General features: G+C 54.7%; 9 protein-coding genes across 9 annotated transcripts; 3 read left to right on the forward strand and 6 right to left on the reverse strand.

Annotated features, from left to right (window-relative positions):
• Positions 1 to 266: 266 nt before the first annotated feature.
• On the reverse strand, positions 267 to 959 carry J4E85_007083 (uncharacterized protein; the record flags this gene model as incomplete). The annotated part of the gene is made up of 3 exons (XM_051471317.1): positions 267 to 331; positions 382 to 498; positions 677 to 959. The coding sequence occupies 3 exons, from the start codon at positions 957 to 959 to the stop codon at positions 267 to 269; spliced, it is 465 nt and encodes a 154-aa protein (XP_051324391.1).
• A 249-nt stretch (positions 960 to 1,208) lies between these two features.
• Positions 1,209 to 2,017, reverse strand: J4E85_007084 (uncharacterized protein; the record flags this gene model as incomplete). Its single annotated transcript, XM_051471318.1, has 3 exons — positions 1,209 to 1,816; positions 1,865 to 1,922; positions 1,970 to 2,017. The coding sequence occupies 3 exons, from the start codon at positions 2,015 to 2,017 to the stop codon at positions 1,209 to 1,211; spliced, it is 714 nt and encodes a 237-aa protein (XP_051324392.1).
• A 738-nt stretch (positions 2,018 to 2,755) lies between these two features.
• Positions 2,756 to 5,017, forward strand: J4E85_007085 (uncharacterized protein; the record flags this gene model as incomplete). The annotated part of the gene is made up of 2 exons (XM_051471319.1): positions 2,756 to 2,855; positions 2,904 to 5,017. 2 exons carry the CDS (start codon positions 2,756 to 2,758, stop codon positions 5,015 to 5,017), a joined length of 2,214 nt encoding a protein of 737 aa, XP_051324393.1.
• Positions 5,018 to 5,572: 555 nt separating this feature from the next.
• J4E85_007086 (uncharacterized protein) lies at positions 5,573 to 6,964 on the forward strand (the record flags this gene model as incomplete). The annotated part of the gene is made up of 2 exons (XM_051471320.1): positions 5,573 to 5,869; positions 5,930 to 6,964. The coding sequence occupies 2 exons, from the start codon at positions 5,573 to 5,575 to the stop codon at positions 6,962 to 6,964; spliced, it is 1,332 nt and encodes a 443-aa protein (XP_051324394.1).
• Positions 6,965 to 7,395: 431 nt separating this feature from the next.
• On the reverse strand, positions 7,396 to 7,638 carry J4E85_007087 (uncharacterized protein; the record flags this gene model as incomplete). Its single annotated transcript, XM_051471321.1, is given in 2 exon segments — positions 7,396 to 7,482; positions 7,495 to 7,638. 2 exon segments carry the CDS (start codon positions 7,636 to 7,638, stop codon positions 7,396 to 7,398), a joined length of 231 nt encoding a protein of 76 aa, XP_051324395.1.
• A 526-nt stretch (positions 7,639 to 8,164) lies between these two features.
• On the reverse strand, positions 8,165 to 11,794 carry J4E85_007088 (uncharacterized protein; the record flags this gene model as incomplete). Its single annotated transcript, XM_051471322.1, has 1 exon — positions 8,165 to 11,794. One exon carries the CDS (start codon positions 11,792 to 11,794, stop codon positions 8,165 to 8,167), a length of 3,630 nt encoding a protein of 1,209 aa, XP_051324396.1.
• A 595-nt stretch (positions 11,795 to 12,389) lies between these two features.
• J4E85_007089 (uncharacterized protein) lies at positions 12,390 to 13,739 on the reverse strand (the record flags this gene model as incomplete). The annotated part of the gene is made up of 3 exons (XM_051471323.1): positions 12,390 to 13,135; positions 13,163 to 13,346; positions 13,542 to 13,739. The coding sequence occupies 3 exons, from the start codon at positions 13,737 to 13,739 to the stop codon at positions 12,390 to 12,392; spliced, it is 1,128 nt and encodes a 375-aa protein (XP_051324397.1).
• Positions 13,740 to 14,085: 346 nt separating this feature from the next.
• J4E85_007090 (uncharacterized protein) lies at positions 14,086 to 16,984 on the reverse strand (the record flags this gene model as incomplete). The annotated part of the gene is made up of 2 exons (XM_051471324.1): positions 14,086 to 15,877; positions 16,521 to 16,984. The coding sequence occupies 2 exons, from the start codon at positions 16,982 to 16,984 to the stop codon at positions 14,086 to 14,088; spliced, it is 2,256 nt and encodes a 751-aa protein (XP_051324398.1).
• Positions 16,985 to 17,573: 589 nt separating this feature from the next.
• J4E85_007091 (uncharacterized protein) lies at positions 17,574 to 18,628 on the forward strand (the record flags this gene model as incomplete). Its single annotated transcript, XM_051471325.1, has 3 exons — positions 17,574 to 17,739; positions 17,850 to 18,233; positions 18,588 to 18,628. The coding sequence occupies 3 exons, from the start codon at positions 17,574 to 17,576 to the stop codon at positions 18,626 to 18,628; spliced, it is 591 nt and encodes a 196-aa protein (XP_051324399.1).
• Between the last annotated feature and the right edge of the window lie 83 nt (positions 18,629 to 18,711).

The raw sequence follows: 18,711 nt of genomic DNA on the forward strand, positions 1-18,711 counted from the left end.
TTCCTGTCCGCGTATTATCAATCAAGACGATACTTTGCGTCAGTCATTCATGATGTTGTGCAATGTCTTGATTTGGATCGGGAGATAGAAGTACAGTGATATTCTAAACACGACTTCTAATATGTACAGTCATCCACGCATGTGACATGTCTTGATGCTTGCATTCATTCCATTCCGAAACGGCTACGTTCTTACTACATGTCATGTACCAACGTTGTACTGGTATTCGCTCGTAGGAGGACGAGGATCGGCGGGGGTCGGTCTGTTTACTTGAGCTGGGCGAAGAGCTTGGGGGCGGCGCATTGGGATGCGCAATGGGCGAGGTGGAAAACTGGAGGCGGGTTAGATGTTGTGGTGATAGTGAGAGGTGGGTTGACGTACATTCTTCAACGCAGTCCTCGCTGGCCTTGCCGTCGTTCTCGATCTGGCCTGTTACCCGTTGGGCGCACTCGTCGTAGTGGTGCTTGGGGCCGTGGCATTCCTTGGACTCGGCGCATTCTGCATGGGATGGTTAGTCACTGTTCCGTCTGCGGTGGCGCTGTGTGTCTGGTATCGGGCTGTGTCGGATACGGTGGGCTTCTTGTCGACACGTCCGACCAAAGCCGAAGCCTTCCAGACACGCAATGGGTCTCTCGAGGCCGCTGGATTGCCATATTCGTAGTCCGGGATAACTCACCCTGCTCAAGCTTCTCCTTTGGGTCGGGCTCCTCCTCGTCCTCTTCCTCCTCCTCAGGCTCATCCTCGTCATCGCCGCTCGGCTTGTGTCCCTGCTCGCCCGAGTCGCCGCCCTTCTTCGCATCCTGCTTGTTGACCTCGGCCTCGTCGCCGCTCTCCTCGTCGGTGCCGGACGCAGGCGTCTGGGTGCTGGTGCCACCTTGGACGGGCGGTTGGCCCTCGGCGTCGGCCGAGGGGTGGGAGAAGGTCTCCCAGACGTCGGAGAAGAAGTCGGTGATACCCATTGTGGTGGCTCCGGGGCAATTGGGGGTCCTCGAGTTGGGGTGCGGGTGGTAGCGGAGGTGTTGGGCGATGGGAAACGAGAGCTGCGAGAGGTGTCATGCCGGGATCGCGAAAATGGGCGGTGCACGGGCCAGCGAAATGGTTAGCGGCGTCATGTAATTCTGAGGGCTCTCAGTGGTCTCTTCACTTTGCGATCACATCCGCCGTGTCTTCCTTCAATAATATGGTTTTATATTGTAGTAGAGACATGACTAGTTTCTATGTCTCTTGAACGCATCCTCCACGCTAACTCCGCGTCCCACGTCCGCAATCACCCTCTCGTCCGCCTCGATCAGCTTCGGTAGTAGGTCGAGCAGTTCGTCCACCTTGCCCTGTGGCACCGCGACTACGCCATTCTCGAACGGGTCAATCATGATGATGTCGCCGGCTTCGACCACCGTTTCGCCGATTCTCACGGGCACATTGTGCGCATGAAACTTGGTCTCGGCTCCTGCGCCGATGACAGACGTCGCTTTGGACCAGATAGGCAGCTGCGTCTGGTTCAGCGCGGTGATGTCCCGCACCCGACCGTCGACGACAATACCCTCTGCACCGAGATGCTGCATGCGAGCCGCCATGATACCGCCGACGACGGCGCACGACTGTCCTGGAGGCTGGCTGATGACTACAATGGTGCCGCTCTCAGTGTAGTCCGCGTAGGGCCGGGAGTCTGTGAGATTGGAAGCTGGAATGCTATCCGCCATCTTGGGAGGGTTTGGGAAAGACTTGGTCGCTTTCGGAATCATAAGGAAGGTCGATGCGGGCGCGAGGACCTTCTGAAGTTCAGGCTTGGGAATGCTGGATGTATGAAGCAGCGGCCCTGGCGACGTTAACGAGTGACGTGATTCAATGTCTCAATTGATCGTACTGATATCAGCGAGGAAGCCCGCGCCTGGTACATGTAGCTTCAGTAGGCCATCAGCGAGCTACAAGAGTTTAGCTACGAATCTGGGTATGGACAAGGTAAGCGTACATCACATGCTGCGTATTCGTATAGCTTCTTCCATCTTGGCGATGCCATGGTCGTGATCCTGTATTATCAAACGCGAGACAATGTATATGATCTAGACATGCAGCGCTCCAAGCTATGAGGCTCTTTACCCCGCCAGCCGAGGTGCGCCGCGACTCTGGAACTATGTCTTCTCCAACATGGAACTCAACGGCCCTGAGAGCCGCATGCGCGACTTCAGATGTGGATTTCTCAGTCAATCGTACAGTCGAGATTGATCGGTTGCACTTGCTTCCTCTACGTCATAGGCCAATCGCATTAAGCCCTGGGGCGCATCACGGAAGTAGACGCCGCTGCAACATGCTGCACGTGAATAGATGCGATGACAAAGGCCGCAAAACATTCTACAGGACACCTATGTAATCAGCAGTGGCGGTGAATTGACCCAGATGGTGGCGCAAGGTCGAGTTCCGCCATATCGCCAAGCACACGACAGATGCAAGGGTCTCGGAACTTAGATGCATCTCAGCACTGGCCCATTCTGCCACTTTCCATAGACGTGACGACTAGCTTTCCGTGGCCTCTCGCCGCCACGCCCAATCCACCGCCCACGCGCGCCTATTCCTTTTCGTTCATCTGGTACTTGTTATAGTTCCTGCGGCCGCTGCGCTGCGCATTCTTCACCATGGCCCTCCACGCGGCCGGCGCTGCCCAGGTGCGTTTTGCCACGAGTTCCGACATCGCGTCATTGAACCCCTACTGACTTGGATATAGAAGGTCGCTTCTGTCACGTCGCAACTGTCGCCCACCATGTCTACTGTCCTGCGCTCCCCGTGGCAGGCCCTGGGCCGCATGCCCACGGCTGCCGGCGTCAGGCAGCTCACCACCGCATCTTCGTCTTCACGTTCAGGTTAGTTGCAACGAGGCACAGTTGGGGCACAACACTGACACTCTGCAGTACCGCGCGTCGGAATATGCAATCCCCTCGCCCTGACATCGCCCGTCGCTGCCCTCAGGGCCCGCCAGTTCTCTTCCATGTCGCGCAACGGCCCTCTCTCGCACCTCCGCCAGCTGACCAAGCCCGGCATGCTCGGACTCAGCCTCGTACAACAGCGCTCGCTTTTCGGTGGCCCCTCTCAGGAACAACTCGCTCGCCTCGAACAGGCTGCTAATGCCAACCCTACGAGCGCCTCCGCACAGGCTTCCTTCTACTCGGCTCTGCTGCGCGGCAACTACCACCAGATCATCATCGACCGGTACAACACAGGACGCTTCGCCACCAACTCTACAATTGACAAGATGTACAACAACGCCTTGGCAAAGACGGGACAGGACGGCGGCGAACACTCAGGGCTCACTGCAAACCAACGTCAGGCGATTACCCAGGCCATCGGCGCAAACGCTGGCGGTGCCCAGGTTGCCAAGACCAGGGGCGGCGCTGGCGTCAAGGCCGACCCCGTCTACGTCGTTGTCGAAGAGTCTCTGATGAATGTTATCTTCAAGTGGGTCCGCTGGATCTGCGGCTTCGCTCTGGCTGCCTACGTCTCCCTGATCCTCATCACTCTCTTCGTCGAGACCAGCGGCGTCCTCAAGAAGGGCGTTGGCGGTAAAGAGAACGCCGAAGTCCGCCCCGAGCAGCAGAACACCCGCTTCAGCGATGTCCACGGTTGCGACGAGGCCAAGGAAGAGCTCACCGATGTTGTCGACTTTCTCAAGAACCCGGACAAGTACAACAAGCTCGGCGGCAGACTCCCCAAGGGTGTACTCCTAGTTGGCCCTCCTGGTACTGGTAAAACTCTGCTTGCTCGTGCTTGCGCAGGAGAGGCCGGCGTTCCCTTCTTCTACATGTCCGGTTCGGAATTCGACGAAGTCTACGTTGGTGTCGGAGCCAAACGTGTCCGCGAACTCTTCACTGCTGCTCGAGGCAAGGCGCCTGCCATCGTCTTCATCGACGAACTTGATGCCATAGGCGGAAAGCGCAGGTCGCGCGACGCCAGCTACCACCGCCAGACCCTCAACCAGCTTCTCAACGATCTCGACGGTTTCGACCAAAGCAGTGGTGTCATCTTCATTGCTGCCACCAACCACCCCGAGTCTCTCGACGAAGCCCTGCTCCGCCCCGGGCGCTTCGATCGTCATGTCCAGGTTGAACTCCCTGATGTAGGTGGCCGACTGGCTATCCTCAAGTACCACACTCAGAAGATCCGCCTCTCTCCCGATATCGACCTTTCTACCATCGCCCGTGGCACACCCGGATTCTCCGGTGCCGAGCTAGAGAACGTCGCCAACTCGGCAGCTATCCGTGCTTCTAAGATTCAGGCAAAGTTCGTCTCTCTCGACGACTTGGAGTGGGCCAAGGATAAGATCAGCATGGGCGCAGAAAGGAAGAGCCGCTCCGTACCGCTCAAGGACAAGATTCACACTGCCTACCACGAGGGTGGCCATGCGCTCGTTGGTCTCTACAAGCCTGGTTTCAACGATCTGCACAAGGCGACTATTCTTCCCAGAGGTCACGCTGCCGGTATCACCTTTTTCCTTCCGGAAGAAGAGGGCCACCACACTCGCAAACAATACATACGCCAACTGCAGGTCTCTCTGGGCGGCAAGATTGCCGAAGAGCTGGTATATGGCGAGGAGAATGTATCCACCGGAGCTTCTAGCGACATTTCCAACGCAACGAGGATAGCGTACATGATGGTCACTCAGTGCGGCTTCTCGGAGAAGCTCGGCAACGTCGACTACAAATCTAATTACGAGATGGTCGCACCCGAGACCAAGCGTATCATCGACGACGAGGTGCGAAAGCTGATCGATGAGGCAAGAAAGGATGCGAAGGAGCTGCTGTTGTCGAAGCGCAAGGAGCTCGACAGATTAGCCGATGCGCTTGTGCAGTACGAGACGCTGGACAAGAAGGAGATCATGAAGGTTATCAAGGGCGAGGATCTTCCTGGCCGGCTGAAGGCTTTGCCTGACGCGCCCATCAAAATCCCAGATAACCCACTTCCCACGGCGATAAGACCAAGGGGTGATGGTGGTGACGGCCCAGAACCTCCCGCTCCCATACCTGCGTAGTTAGCGGGATGGGAATGATGGATGTGCATAAAAGCACGTTATTTATGAGGTGAATGGCGTTCGTTCGACCTCTTCCCTCTCGTTGGAGGGTTTCGCTTCATTGGTCATGTACAATATTAGGAATACTTTAGCTTAGCGAATACAGCGAGCTATTGACCACGTGGCGCCTAGATTATGCGAAAGTGGTGTGTGGAGATGACGGACAGAAAGAGGTAGATTGATGAAGCGCTCAAGCAGCTTGCGATCCAGATGGAGTTGCCGGGTACGCTCTTGGAGGTCTTACACCCCAACCTTGGTGAATTGAACAAGGAAATCGCGATTGCGATGTATTCACTCATGTCACCAGTGTGAAGACCAGCCTTCACCCGGCGATGGCCAAATGAGCAGTGGCGAGTTTCTGAGCCCAGTCCTCTGCATATTCTCCTAAAGGTCGCGAAACGAGGACAATCCACTATGTACCGTCAAGCTGTGGCAATCACTGCAGCCAACTCAACTTCCTCACGGTCATTTCTCCGGCTTCAGCCCCCTACTTCTGTTCGACCTTGGAATTACAACATGGCCAGCTCCCGTAGTAATAAGACTACGACTTCAGCATCGCGGAACATCACCGGCATTGTCGACAAGTACACGTCACCAGCCTTGGGGTCATCACCACCAGGATACTCGCGGCGGTCGTATGATCCTATTCTGAGCGGTCATGGACACGGTGATGTTAGCACATCGCCATCACCATCCCTATACCCCCTATCAGACTCCAGAAGAGCAAACCTCCATCAATCAACATCCACGCATTCAGGCTACCTCGACCGCGCCCAACTCTTCGGTCGCACGCCTATCCAACATCAACGCAACGTACGTCGCGCCCGCCCTCCTTCAACCTCGAACGAACGAAACATACGAAATTTACGAAAGCGTTCGTCGCGTACCCCGACTGGTGAGTGGGCGGAAGCGGGTCTTCCTGAGCCACCTATCGAGGCGAGTAGGGTTAGCGCGGATAATGCTGAGGGGTTGGTGTGTACGCCTGGTGGTATAACGACGATGGGGGTTGAGGAAGATACACCGGGGAGGTTTTCACCTAAGGCGAAGGAACGTATTGGGAGGAAGACGGAGACTGCTGAAGATGCGTTAAGGGAGCAGTTTGAGAAGGGTAGGGTAGAGCTGGCTAGAGATCTTGCGCGGCGAAGTAGTTCGAAGAGGGAGGCGAAGTGGGCTGGGAGGGGCTTTGATGCGCGTCGTGGAGGGTATGTGTCGCCTAAGACGCTGTCGGTGGCATCGGATGATGAAGAAGAGGAGTTTGGGTATGTGGTTCCGGCGAGTGTTAGGGATGTACTTGCGAGGGTGAAGGCGAGGGAGGCGGCTGGACGTACTCAATCGCCCTTTGATGGTTCACAGCGTAAGAGGGATGGAGGTAGGCCGAGAGAAAGTTATTCCGACGTCGGTGTTCCGCGCCGCAGTAAGAATGCACTCCTCGCCAATCCATCGGATCCAGATAAGCCTTTACCAAAACTTCCGAATCGCCGTGTCTTTTCGCTAGTCGAACCGCCGCCCATGAAGAAACCAACTCGGAAGCGCTTATCTCGAGCCAGCAATCGAACGGACCTCTCGTTCTCGCCCATCACCCCTGCCATCAACGTGGCTCCCCAGCCAACACGCCAGGATCTCGATATCACGCCCGTTTCCACCTATCTCTCCTTCAGCTCCTTCAGCTCCGTCACAACAACAATATCCCAACCACCTACTCTTCCACACAACCGCACTGGTCTCACATTCTCCCAAGCAATCGCAATAATCTACGGCTGCATGGCCATAACAGCATCATACCAAGCGCTCCTCGGTCTAGGCGGAGATATCGCTGCTATGGACTTGATCACGGGTCTATACAGGGCTTTCCTTCTTGGCATCACTGTCTGTGTAGCTCTACAGGTGCTGTTAGGTGCTGGACTGTAGTAGGTACCGGGGGACGTTCTGTGATGGTGCGGGCGGGGGCGAGGTTTTGTACGTGAGGTTTTTTTGGGAGGGGTTTGAGGATGCTGTATGAATGACAATATGGGGAAAGATTGTTGTTTGACTGAGCGACGAGTTGCTGTGGCCATGTGTAGAGACAAGACGTTGATATGGGAATGATGCGCATTACGACATAGTGAGTAGTTACATAACTTGAATGTTGGTCGTTGATATCATTCCGTGTATCAGGCCCTAGGTCTTCCATAACTTTCGTGAATATATCCATGTGGGCATCAAGATGTTCACGACCATCACCGACTCCACTCCGCTCAATAACCCTTCACCAAAAGTTCATGCCGATACCGATACCGCATCCACACACCCACCGCCTCCTCCTCCATACTCCACCACCCCCCTCCACCCCCCACTCACCCCTACGTCCTCCTCCTCCCCTCTTCCGCCTCCCGATCCCCCATCAACGACTCATCCGCATCCCCATACTCCATAACGCGCCTGCGCGCCTCCCTCGATACCGCGTCGTTCTCCTCTTGGACACGGCGCCTCTCAGCTTCAGCCTTCGCCTCGATAAGATCTTGGACGTAGATCGTAGCGTCGGTGAGTTTGGTGATGATGAAGTTGGCGATTGCACGGGGGGAGCCGGGGCCGTTGCTGTCCATTGTGGGTAAGAGATGGTGGTGTGGTATGTGTGGGTTAAGTGCTAGTGGGATGTGTGAGATTTATGAGAAATGTAAGATTGAGTGGTGTAAATAGTAAGATTTTGCAAGATCAGAATGAGGAAGGTGTTTAGATGTATGGTGGTTGGTTTTATTGCGGTGATCGTGTGTATAGAAAGAGGTGAATTGTGCCTTCACCTGGTTCCCATGGTACGTGGTGGACCCTTATCCGCCTTCCACGTCAGTATGTCCAACCTGCCAATGTGTCGCTTCGCGAAGTTCACTACCGCATTCACATTCGATTCTCGCTTTGGAACGCGGCCACCAACCTACATTCGTTGCGCGGCCCGAATTTGGTGGCGGACATACACAAGATTCAAGAGCAATCATGTTGTAGTCAAATGGTACACATGCGTCATGCAAGTCTATTTCATAATAGCCCATAATACCATGCTATGCAAATCTATCAACTTCGACGACCTCAACCGCGCAATATCCCCCTGCAGCCACAAGTCTCACCCTCAACCCCCTAACTCAGATCAAACCCAGCCCCAGAGAAAACACTATACAGCAACTTCTCCCTCAGCGTCCTCTCATCCTCATACATCGGCAACTTCAGCAAATTAACACACGTACTCGTACTAGGCAGCCTATCCTGATCCCTCCCCGCATCCCTAATACTGAACCTCGGATTCAGCGTACCGAAGCCCAGCAGCGGGGCGCGGGGCGTACTCGTCACGAACTTCAGCACCGCACGCCTCTCATCATCGGTCATCTCCTTCATGACCTTCCAGAGGAGTTGGATGGTGGGGTGCTCGAGTCCATCGTCGCCGATGACGTAGGTGCCGCCGTAGATGGTGTTGCGGCGCAGGTCTTCGATGTCGATGGATGTGCGTGTACCGGAGATGAGGGTCTGCAGTTCTGATTGGTTGAACATGGAGAGCCAGGAGGGTTGGATCATGGTGGCGAGGCCGCGGAGGAAAGCGGTGGTTTGGGCGTAGGGTTGGTTTTGCAGGCGGTGGCGGGCCATGTAACTAATATACACAAGCCGGTTCTGGTTGGTGACGGGGGTGTTTGAGCCGTCGGGCTTGAGGTCCTTGGTTATGGCTTTGGTTTTCTTGGGCGAGGTCGTGTGGTCTACGATGACGGTGTCGGTGACGGTGAAGTTGAGGGAGAAGTCTTCGACGTCGCCGGGGTAGGTTTTGAGCTTGTGAAGGCCTTGGTATAGCTCTTCGTCTAGATCGCGGAGGTCGTTGAGCGTGGGGCGGTAGCCGGATTCGTTGGGGGCGGAGCCCGTGCCGCCGGTTAGTGCCCACTTGCGCAGGAAGAAGGGTGCGAAGTTTACGTCGACTAGGATACCTTCGTACAGACATTTGCCGATGATGCGTCCCAAGAACTCGTAGCGTTGAAGCAACTCAGTGATCTGGGCTCGGTACTCTTGTGAACCCTCGCGTATGCCGGCTTGGCGAAGGGCCTCTTTGTGTTCTTCAACTGCTGCGGGGTTGGGGTAAAGGAGATGTTGGTCATTCTCAACAAACATGTCGATGTACTCAGTCGGCATGAACGCGCGGTTGGTGACGCTGGTGAGGAACTCTTTCGTGACACCACCTCCGTCGATGCCGGCCTCAGGAGCGCCGAACTGATCCATGAAGGTAATCTGGATTGGTTCCTTCAAGCCCTGACCCAGTTCATAGAATTGCTCGAAAGCATCATCGAACTCGTTCTCTCTCCTGATCCGTGCCGTATGTTTCTCGAGTTGGCTGCGAGCGTTTGGCTGCTGCATGGTCCGGAACCGCCAGAACTCAGGATCCGCAGATCCTCGTCGCTTGATCATATCTAGTTTGACAAACTCGCGGAAGATCTGAACGCGGGTGGTGAAGGGTATGAAGAACGGCATGTTCTGCAGGATTTCGAGACGAGGTGCTACGGCTTGCAGGTACCGTCTCCGCGAAGCCTTGCGCTGCTGCCGTTGTAGTTTTTCCAAGCGTCGTTGTGTCTGGGTACGGCTGGTGCCGATGAGTTGTGGTGTGTCGTCGAATTCCTCTTCTTCCAGGTCGTCAAGATCTTCCGCGTCTTCCTCTTGGATCTTGTGCCGCGACTCTTCCTCCTCGACTACAGCCGGAATGAACCCTGTCATGTCGAAGCGCGAAACCATCAGCCAGTGGTCCGAAGGCAGGAACTTGCGTCGCGAGTCGCGCTCGTACACCATACGAAGTAGTCCAGTGACCAGCCCTTTCACGTAATCTATCCTCAAGCCTGCGACACCACCTATTGATGGCTCAGCATGCTCTTTCTGGGCTTGATTATCCATGACTCCAGGATTGAAGTAGCTAAGACTTCTGTTATTGCCTCCCATATCCTCTTCCGAGGTTGTAATGTCTACTGCGTTGAAGTAAAGTGTGAAGCCCAAATTCTTCAGGAAAGTCGTCAAATCCTTCACCTCGCTTAGAGGTAGGCCACTGTCGCGGATCTGGCCCGAGTAGATGTCTTTCTGCCCCGAAGTGAAGAACTCCTCGTCGTCGGTGACTTTGAGTACAAAGGTATATAGTTCAAGGAACACCAGAATGACCCGCCACTCGTCGGTGGTGACTGCGTCGCGATCGACTTGCTGTTGTGCGGGCTGCCAAAAGCCATGTTGCGTTAGTCCAGATGTGCCGGGGCGGTCAGAGTTGTTCAGATTTGAAGACTTCGGCTTTAAAAGTCCGATAGCTGCCCTCGAGTCCCTGAAGATGGTGGTAAAGACCGATGATCGTTTCGATGCTTCCCAAAAGTATTTGATTGCGGGAAGCTTCCTTGCGCTCTTCCCAGACGCCTCTGATGGACCGATGTAAAGCCACATTCGTATCTCATCACCGCGACGAGGGAAGAAGCGAAGTAATGCAAGCGCGTAGTTTGCAAGCTGCCGGGCTTCTTCGACCTTCTCATCATCTGAAGCTTCCGCTGACTGTGATGATCCGGCCAAAAGACTCCCAATACCTTCCTGATGTACCAGGGAGCGGACTTGCTCTTTCAAGAAATTCGACACAGCGCTGGAGTCTTGTTCAGCACCATCGTCTTCGGAAAGCTCGGCGATTGGATGATCGTCATCTACAATATTGATTGGCAGGGAGTTCAACAGAACCGATACGACTGCTACAAAATCTTTGTGGACGGCGTAGGCTTCGGGGGTGTCGAAGTTGTGGGCGTAGCGGTGGAAGTAGATGAAGTTTCCCAGTAAACGCAGTCTACTTGATGTGTTCTTCAGCTCGGATTTGCTTTGCAGTCCTGCCCTCTTGGAGAGTGTCGCCAATGCGTTTGCGAGTAGCTTGTAGTTGATGGCGTCGGCGAGCGAGTCGCGGAACTTTTGTAATGGTGGTGACGTTGAGTCTGAGCCTAATAGTGGGAGAGTCAAGAAGTGTATACCGAAAGCCTCGTAAGCATCCAGTGTGTAGCCAGTCACCCGCGTCATCGGTGAGAGGGCTGCCCTGACTATGGTGTCACTTATCTCCGATCCTTCGCTCTGCGTTTCAAGTGTTGGGGTGAAGGTGGACACGACGCGTGCAAGTGTACGGTAGTAATGCTCGGCATTCTGGGACGTTTCGGCGGGTATCTGGTCGGCGAGGAACTGTAAGACGGTGAGAGATGCTCCAACCTGATTCCATTGCATTGGCGCGTGCTTCTGGAGCTGCCGCTCTATGGCCACGAGTAGGATGCGCTCCAGCCTTAGATATGCCCACGGCCACGGCCCGCTTGATGTGATGCCCAACTTCTTGACTGTTTCCATTTGGCGCGATGCATAGTACTGTATCCGTCGCAAGTCGTCATCGCTCCGTGACGACGCGAATCGAAGCAGCCGTTGTAGTTGGGCGAGAGCCTCCTCCTCCGAGTCATATGTCGCCGTCCTCGAAGAGCCATTTGCCTCTTCTACCCGGTCCCATGCGCCCCGTAGCTCGTCCGCCACATCTCTCCTGGCGGAGTGACCCCGCCATACTTTCTGTATTCGCTTGGCCGCATTGAGCGTATCTCGTTCCCGCTGTCGTTGCGCTCGCTCTTGCTGTGCGCGATCGAGGGCGGCTTGTGACCCGGCGCCGGAGCCGGGAGGGCCGAAGGGATTCGTCTTCTTGCCGCCGAGGTTGACTTGGCGCGCCTTTCGCGTGTTGCCGGTGAAGCTCGTGAACATGGTGGCGGGGCGTTGAAGCGGCCAGTGCGAGACGTCGAATCGGTGTATGTGTAGGGTAAATGTGTTTAGATAGGTCCTGACGCTCTCGGTGGTGGGTCGGTCTGCAGGGGAAGTATTAGATTAGGTGTGAATATGTCGCTGTATAACGGTAATAGTGAAAGCACACGGCACCAGCCAAGGCAGCGATCAGATGGGGGCGATGTGGTGGTGTGCCCATCCGTAGGGAAAGAGGTGCACTCGGCGTCGTGATTCGTATATAGAAGGCGCAAGCTACGTAAGGCCTTCGACCGGGTTCTGCGTGTCTCGGGCGGCGATGGTCGTGGTAATGGAGACAACCATACAGTGGTCGACATCGCCGCAACCTCCGAGAGTCCGTGCGCTGCTGGTGCCGTCAGCGCGCTTTGAAATCGCGACGCGCCCACTCTTCACCATCACCAACACAATGTCACAATTCATGCGCAACCGAGACTTACTTCTGACAACGCGCAAACCCCGACACGATGCTGAGAGAGCCCCATCATGGCTCGTCTAGTCACAATTTTCGGCTACAGTTCGCTACCATTGCCTAAACGCGTGAGAGGATCCATCAGGCACCCTAATACTCATACCCACGATACGCAGTCGGCAGCAACTCCACCTCCGCTTCTCCATCCATTCCGTCACTCCTCTTCCTCGCGTCTTTCTTCTCCCTCTCCATCGCCTCAGTAAGCACATTCATGACAACAGTAACAAGCACACCCATAGCAATCAACTGCCCCGAATCCCACACTATCATCTCCGTATTCGGATCCTCCATCCACCCTGAACCAGCTACCCACTCGCGCATTGTGTACACGCGGAACCAGCAAAACATTGACGTCACGATGGGTGCGAGCAATACCAAGATCCAGTAGATCAAGGTGACGAAAGCGCGCTTCTCCGTCCAGACTTTCGGTGCGCGGTCCTTGGATTCGGCGAAGCGGATGGGGACTGAGATGTGGGCGGCGATGAAAGCGACGCCGAGGACGATGTACATGAATCTTTCGGGTGGCCAGGCTGTTGCGTTTCCGAAACCGAGATTGGCTTGGTTCTGGCGTGCTTGATCCTCTGCCGCTGATCGTAGGCCCATTTCTAGCATACATGCTACTGGGAGCAGGATGGCACTGTCTTGGCTCGAATGTTCAAGTGCGCCATACGGAGCATAGTTGGCTTCCCTGAAGATGGTCAACCCGACACCGATAAAGGCCCCAACCGAGAGAATTAGTCGAAAAGCGGCTGCAAGTGGATTACGCCAGTACGTCCGTACCAGCGCGATGGAGAAGGTGAGAACAGACAGCGCGATCATCATTTGACTGACGGCGACTGTGAAATGATAGCTTGTTAGCTTACACTTGCTTCGGCCAGCGAAACCGAGAAGGAAAGCTCCGACGAAGATGGTCTGGGTGTCTGCCACACCCAAGACGAATGTTCGGCCAGCTGCGCGCACTCTGTCTTTCCATGTCGGATCCGCGTTCGGTTTTCCGGAAGTCTTGTTATTGGGTTTGTCTCTGAGACTCGCGAAGGCGCTGCTGAACTGACTATTTGCGTTGACGATTAGCCTTGTCCAGCAATTGCTTCGAGCTACTCACGAGACATCTGCTCTGGACCAGAGCTCGATAAAGACAAAGATGAGAGATATCGCCACAACAACGAAGAACAGTACCATCGCGATCCAGATCTAGCGACGTTAGCTCGCGTACAATGTCTGCGATCTTCCACCTTGACTTACTCCGATGCCGGCTATACCAGGCTGCGGCGCCATTCTTCCCCTCTTGACATTGCCAATCGAGACCAAGTCATGATTTGCGTCGAACGTTAGGCTACAAGCCTGAGCGAGGTCTACATCCTCAGCCTTGCAGGCCTCCACCACGTTGAACTGAAACCCACTTCCACTTTCGCCTCTGAGGAAACCAAAGCTGTTGCCCATTTCGGCGGACTCGAATTACAGCAAGGCTATGCCGATATGGATTAGACTGTCGCAACATCTGGCAACAGCGAAGCTTTTAATACAATAGACCAGGCTACGAGGCTGAACATGGGGGGGGCCAGAAGATGCCGCCAAGCCCGTGAACACGAGAGGCTTCCACGACTGGACACTGAGCTCCGAAAGCTGAACTTCAGCCTCCAAGGTCATCGAACATGATTGGGAGCCTCACCCATCGGGGATATCAAATGCGCCTCCAGCGGCAAACAACCCAAGGCTTCGCGTAACACCGCCACCACACACGCTATAGAAGACCAGGCTGAACCCTAGCCTCACATCAACCCTCTCCCTACCCCCAAAACTCCCTCAAATCCTCCGCCCTCCACTTCGTGCTCCACCCCGAAAGTCTCTCAATCTTCTCCAACAACCCCAAGATAGCCTTCTGCTCACTCTCATGGCTCATCCACTGTCCCGCAATCCACAGCGGCTGAATCGCATTCGTCCAAGCAGCATGATCATCGTTACTAATCGAGATCCCACAGATCTGTCTCGCGTGCCAGAAGATTGAGTTGGGTTTGGGTGTAACGGTTGTGTTGGGAGGTTTGTGGCGCAGCATCAAGATGCAGGCGGTGTGGTGGAGTTGGTTGCCGGACATGGCGGCGGGGTTGCTGTAGAGGAGACGGGGGAAGGGGGTGGTGGGTGGAGTGAAGGAAGAAATTGGGAGCATTTCGGCGGGGCGCGTGGTGTACCATGTTGAGATGTGATGCCAGAGTTGGGTCCAGCGAGCGGAGTATGCGGTATCTGTGTCTGTGGGTAAGCGTGGTGTGGCGCCCACGCGACCGGCTAGGTTGGAATGGAAAGACAGTAAGTCGAGGATTTGAGCGATGAGATACACGGCTTCGCATGCGTAGACGTTGTAGTCGCCAACGGAACGAAAACGGTTTACGTCGGCATCGAGACCCATTCCAGAAGAAGCCCAGTGCTCAACCGGTATAAGCGTTTTCGACGACGCGATGAGTCCGCCGCAGACGTCCATGCGTGCAAAGCACCAGAACAGCGCTTGATCCACACCACCGCTGAACCCATTGATTCCCACAGCTTCCAGCAAATGCGCACATCCGTCTAGATGCTGATGCCACGCTTTCGCCGAACTACTCAGCATCTCGAATACACATAGAACAACGCATGATGCTATTACGGGTGTGCTGCGCGTATGTAGTTGTGGTAGCACGAGTTGGATAGCGGTCTGATACAGAGCTAGACTGCGCGAGGTATGTTTACTGTTATTCTTCCGCTCTATTTGGCGTGCCGAGAGCGCAAGCATGGAATACCGCAGATGATCATGTGAGCGTGCCATGATGGGTAGTGTGCGTTGGAAGTGGCGCTCCGGGTCGAATTTATCGATCCAGGGTGCTACTTCATCCAGCCAGTTCTTCCATAGTTCAAATTCTTCTTCCGCGGACAGCTGGGGTGGCTGAATGTTCGTCGTATCAGGCTCATTGACAGAAGTGGTGTCGAGAGAAGTTTCCGCAACATGCCTCCCTACATCCGATCCGTAATCTGCCTGCACCCCTCCCCAGCCCTGTCCAATACGCGCAGCATCCGGTGTAACCTCTCGAGTCGGCACATTAGATCTCACTTCCTGGATCAAATGGCTCCGGAACGTGGAATGTGCATCGAGATACGCTGAACCTGGCAGGAATACGCTATCGTCTAGATACGTAGTAGTGCCCGGACTGTGCCAGATAGACTCGATATCACCCGTCGTGGGTAAAGGCACATACTGGGACGACTGGAGAGGGTCTATCGTATCTTGAGCAGCCGAGAAAGGCGTGTTTGGCTGCCAATACGGGTGGCCATGATGCGGTGGTACCTGCTCGTTGTCGGCTGTAGCTGGCGATATGGTGTTAGAAGTAGAAGGAGGAGTCTGACCATCATGATTGAATCGGTCTGCTACATCAAGGTCATCCACTGGATCGTAATGCTGATAGTCGCGTATAACTTCCGCAGTCACATCCTTGATTTTGAAGCGTGTAGGCGCTCGTCCTGGTGCGCGATGCAGCGACGATGGCCCTACACCCAACGCGTTCTCGGCCCGGAAGGTGAGGCGAGAAGCCCAGTTGCATTTTTCGTTCTTGCTGCTGCAGCGACCGCATGTGGGTTTCGTTTCGTCGCATTTGCGTCTTTTTACTTTGCAGTTGGTGCAGCTGGGAGATGTGCGTTAGCATTTTGTAATTGTTGTGGTGTGCTTTTGATTGTACTGACCCGTGTCGCGTCCTTGCTCTTTTGGTACCACGTCTTACCAAACCGTCTTCGTTTGCCATTGGACGTGGTCGGAAAGGGTCGCGAATAGATATGTGACAAGACCCCGGGCCTGCCGGTCATGATCAAAAAGCGTTTGGTCAGCTGGGTCGTTGTACGTTTTCATGATGCAGATCGAACAATCACTAGCGGAAGGTACGATGTGGAGACCCCGCATCTTAGCTGCATCGCGCGCAGCACAGTGATGGATGGAGCTGCTATTGAGGCAGCATTTACGGATCATCACAGTGAATAGTTGATCAAAGAATTCGTTTTACGTGAATACGGCGACATTATCGTCCATTCAACTACCAGCACGTACAAGAATGCATGAACAAGACGAGTTATCTTTCCAACATCGCGGTAGGCTTATGGTATGCTTGAGAAAGCGTCGCATACACGGGCTCATTCCATTCGACTTCTTCCGGCAAACCCAAACATCAATCGACTGTTGCAGTACAGTACGGGCAATGGCAATCGCACGTACCGCGCTTCTCAGACTCGTTCCAGTGCGTCCAGATCCCGTGAAGTAGGACAGCCAAGAAGACATACCATACAATCTTCTTCGCAAAGCTTTGCGTTTCCAGACTACAGCGTGATTGATGCGCCTTGACTCTCTCAAAAGCTTCAAAGTTGTAATCGTATTTGACAAGCGCCCATCGCGTAGGATTGTATTCCTGGTCAAGTACGAAGCCAGCGTCTATGTCGTCTCTTTGATCGTTGTATTCTTTTCGAGGCGTCCCAGGTGGAGTTATTAGTCTCCAGGGGTCGACAGGTCTTGGGTCGGCTAGTGTATCATCTCTCATATGAGCTTGATCCTTCCATGCTTCCTGTTCGACAATCATCAGCTCAGAGTTGGAGGGAATCGTTGTGCGAAGGCGGTCGGACCATGCTGGTCCGAAGTCTCTTTCGAGGGTTGACGGAGTTGGTTGCGATGAGTATTTCATGGTTGAGTGACGTGGGATAGAGAAAGAGGTTTGTTGCAGGTCTCGCTCCACTTGGGTGAGTTACATATTCGAGGTATGTAGACTCAAATCCCAATCCGAATGGTTCTTGTGTGAAAAGAAGTGCTGGTAGTGAGGGACCGACATCGTGCACGGCATTCACCTTTACGCCGGAAGTTAGTCGCTCGTCACATTTCGCTGGGTGGAATTGCTAGATCGGATCAGATGCGCAAATCGCGACTTGTGGGAATATTGAGTCTGAACTTAGTAGTGCTGCGAACGAGTCGCCGAGGCGTATTGATGAGCGCTTGATGGTTACACATCAACACTGTGGAAATGGAGGTTGTGGTGTCGCAATGAACCCCGCGCTCGGCACACCTTCCTCACTCGCTGGTGGGGTGAAAGCCAGTGGGGCGGACCCTTTCCGACGTCATGTTCGAGCTGGGCGCGCTCCACCAACAATCCGAACAAACGGACCTCTGTCGTCCGAACGCGTTCATAAGAAGGCTGAATCCGCGTACCAAGACCCCAATCCACCAGGAAACACATCAAACACCCTATTCAACTTCATCGACGCAGCAATCAAATCAAAATGGCAGGAGACGCAGAAGACCGCGCCGCGCTCGTCAACCGACAGCTCCCAGAGATGACACTGTCGACAGCAGACAACCCTCTTACAGCGCCTAGACCACCACCAGAGAGCCTCTCCACCGCAGAGAGAGCGCAGTATAGGTTCCAGGTCAAGGGCAATGCGATCAGTACGTGAACGCCTCTAGGGTAACCTCGCCCTCTCCATCTCCATACCCATCCCCATCCACACCCCACACACCCCACACCTTACCCATCCCACTAACCACCACCACCACAGTAACCGGCGGCGCCGGCACCCTCGCCCTCGAGGCCGCAGCCGCCCTCCTCGAACACGGCGCTACGGGCCTTGCTCTCTGGGACATGAACCCGGACCAAGCCTTCGAAAGCGTCAAGAAACTGCACTCACGGTTCCCTTCCGCGCGCATCATAACGGAAGCCGTCGATGTACGCGACGAGAAAGCCATCGCTTCAGCCGTAGAAAGCAGCGTAAAGGTGCTGGGCAGCATAGACATGCTCTGCTGTTTCGCCGGCGTGGTAGGCTGCACACACGCGATTGAGATGGCGGCAGATGAATGGAGGCGCACCCACGATATCAATCTCACTGGCTCTTTCCTCTGCGCGCAAGCTGTCGCAAAGCAGTTTCGTGCGCAGGGGACGGGGGGTAGTGTTACGTTTACAGCGAGTATATCCGCGCATCACACGAACTACCCTCAGCCGCAATGCGCGTATAATTCGTCCAAGACGGCGCTGTTGTCGCTGGCGAAGAGTTTGGCGGCGGAGTGGAGTAGCTATGGTATTAGGGTGAATTGCCTAAGCCCGGGGTATATGGATACGATATTGAATGATGGCGATGGTTTGATTAGGGCGAGGAAGAGTTGGAATGATAGGAATCCCATGGGGAGGATGGGGCATCCGTGGGAGCTTACGGGGCCGTTGGTGCTGCTGTGTAGTAATGCGGGGAGGTATATTAATGGGACGGATATCATTGTTGATGGTGGGGCTATGGTCTTTTAAGAGATGTCCCTCATGTGCAAGGACATCATGATTCAGGAATGATTAGATTTTACCTATTATCTCTCTACTCATCATCCCCATCCCCATCCCCATCCCCATCCCCATCCATCCCCGGCGGCATCGGC

This window comes from Alternaria conjuncta, assembly GCF_024043145.1.
Source record: "Alternaria conjuncta strain BMP 0040 chromosome Unknown scaffold_10, whole genome shotgun sequence".
Classification (NCBI taxonomy): domain Eukaryota; kingdom Fungi; phylum Ascomycota; class Dothideomycetes; order Pleosporales; family Pleosporaceae; genus Alternaria; species Alternaria conjuncta.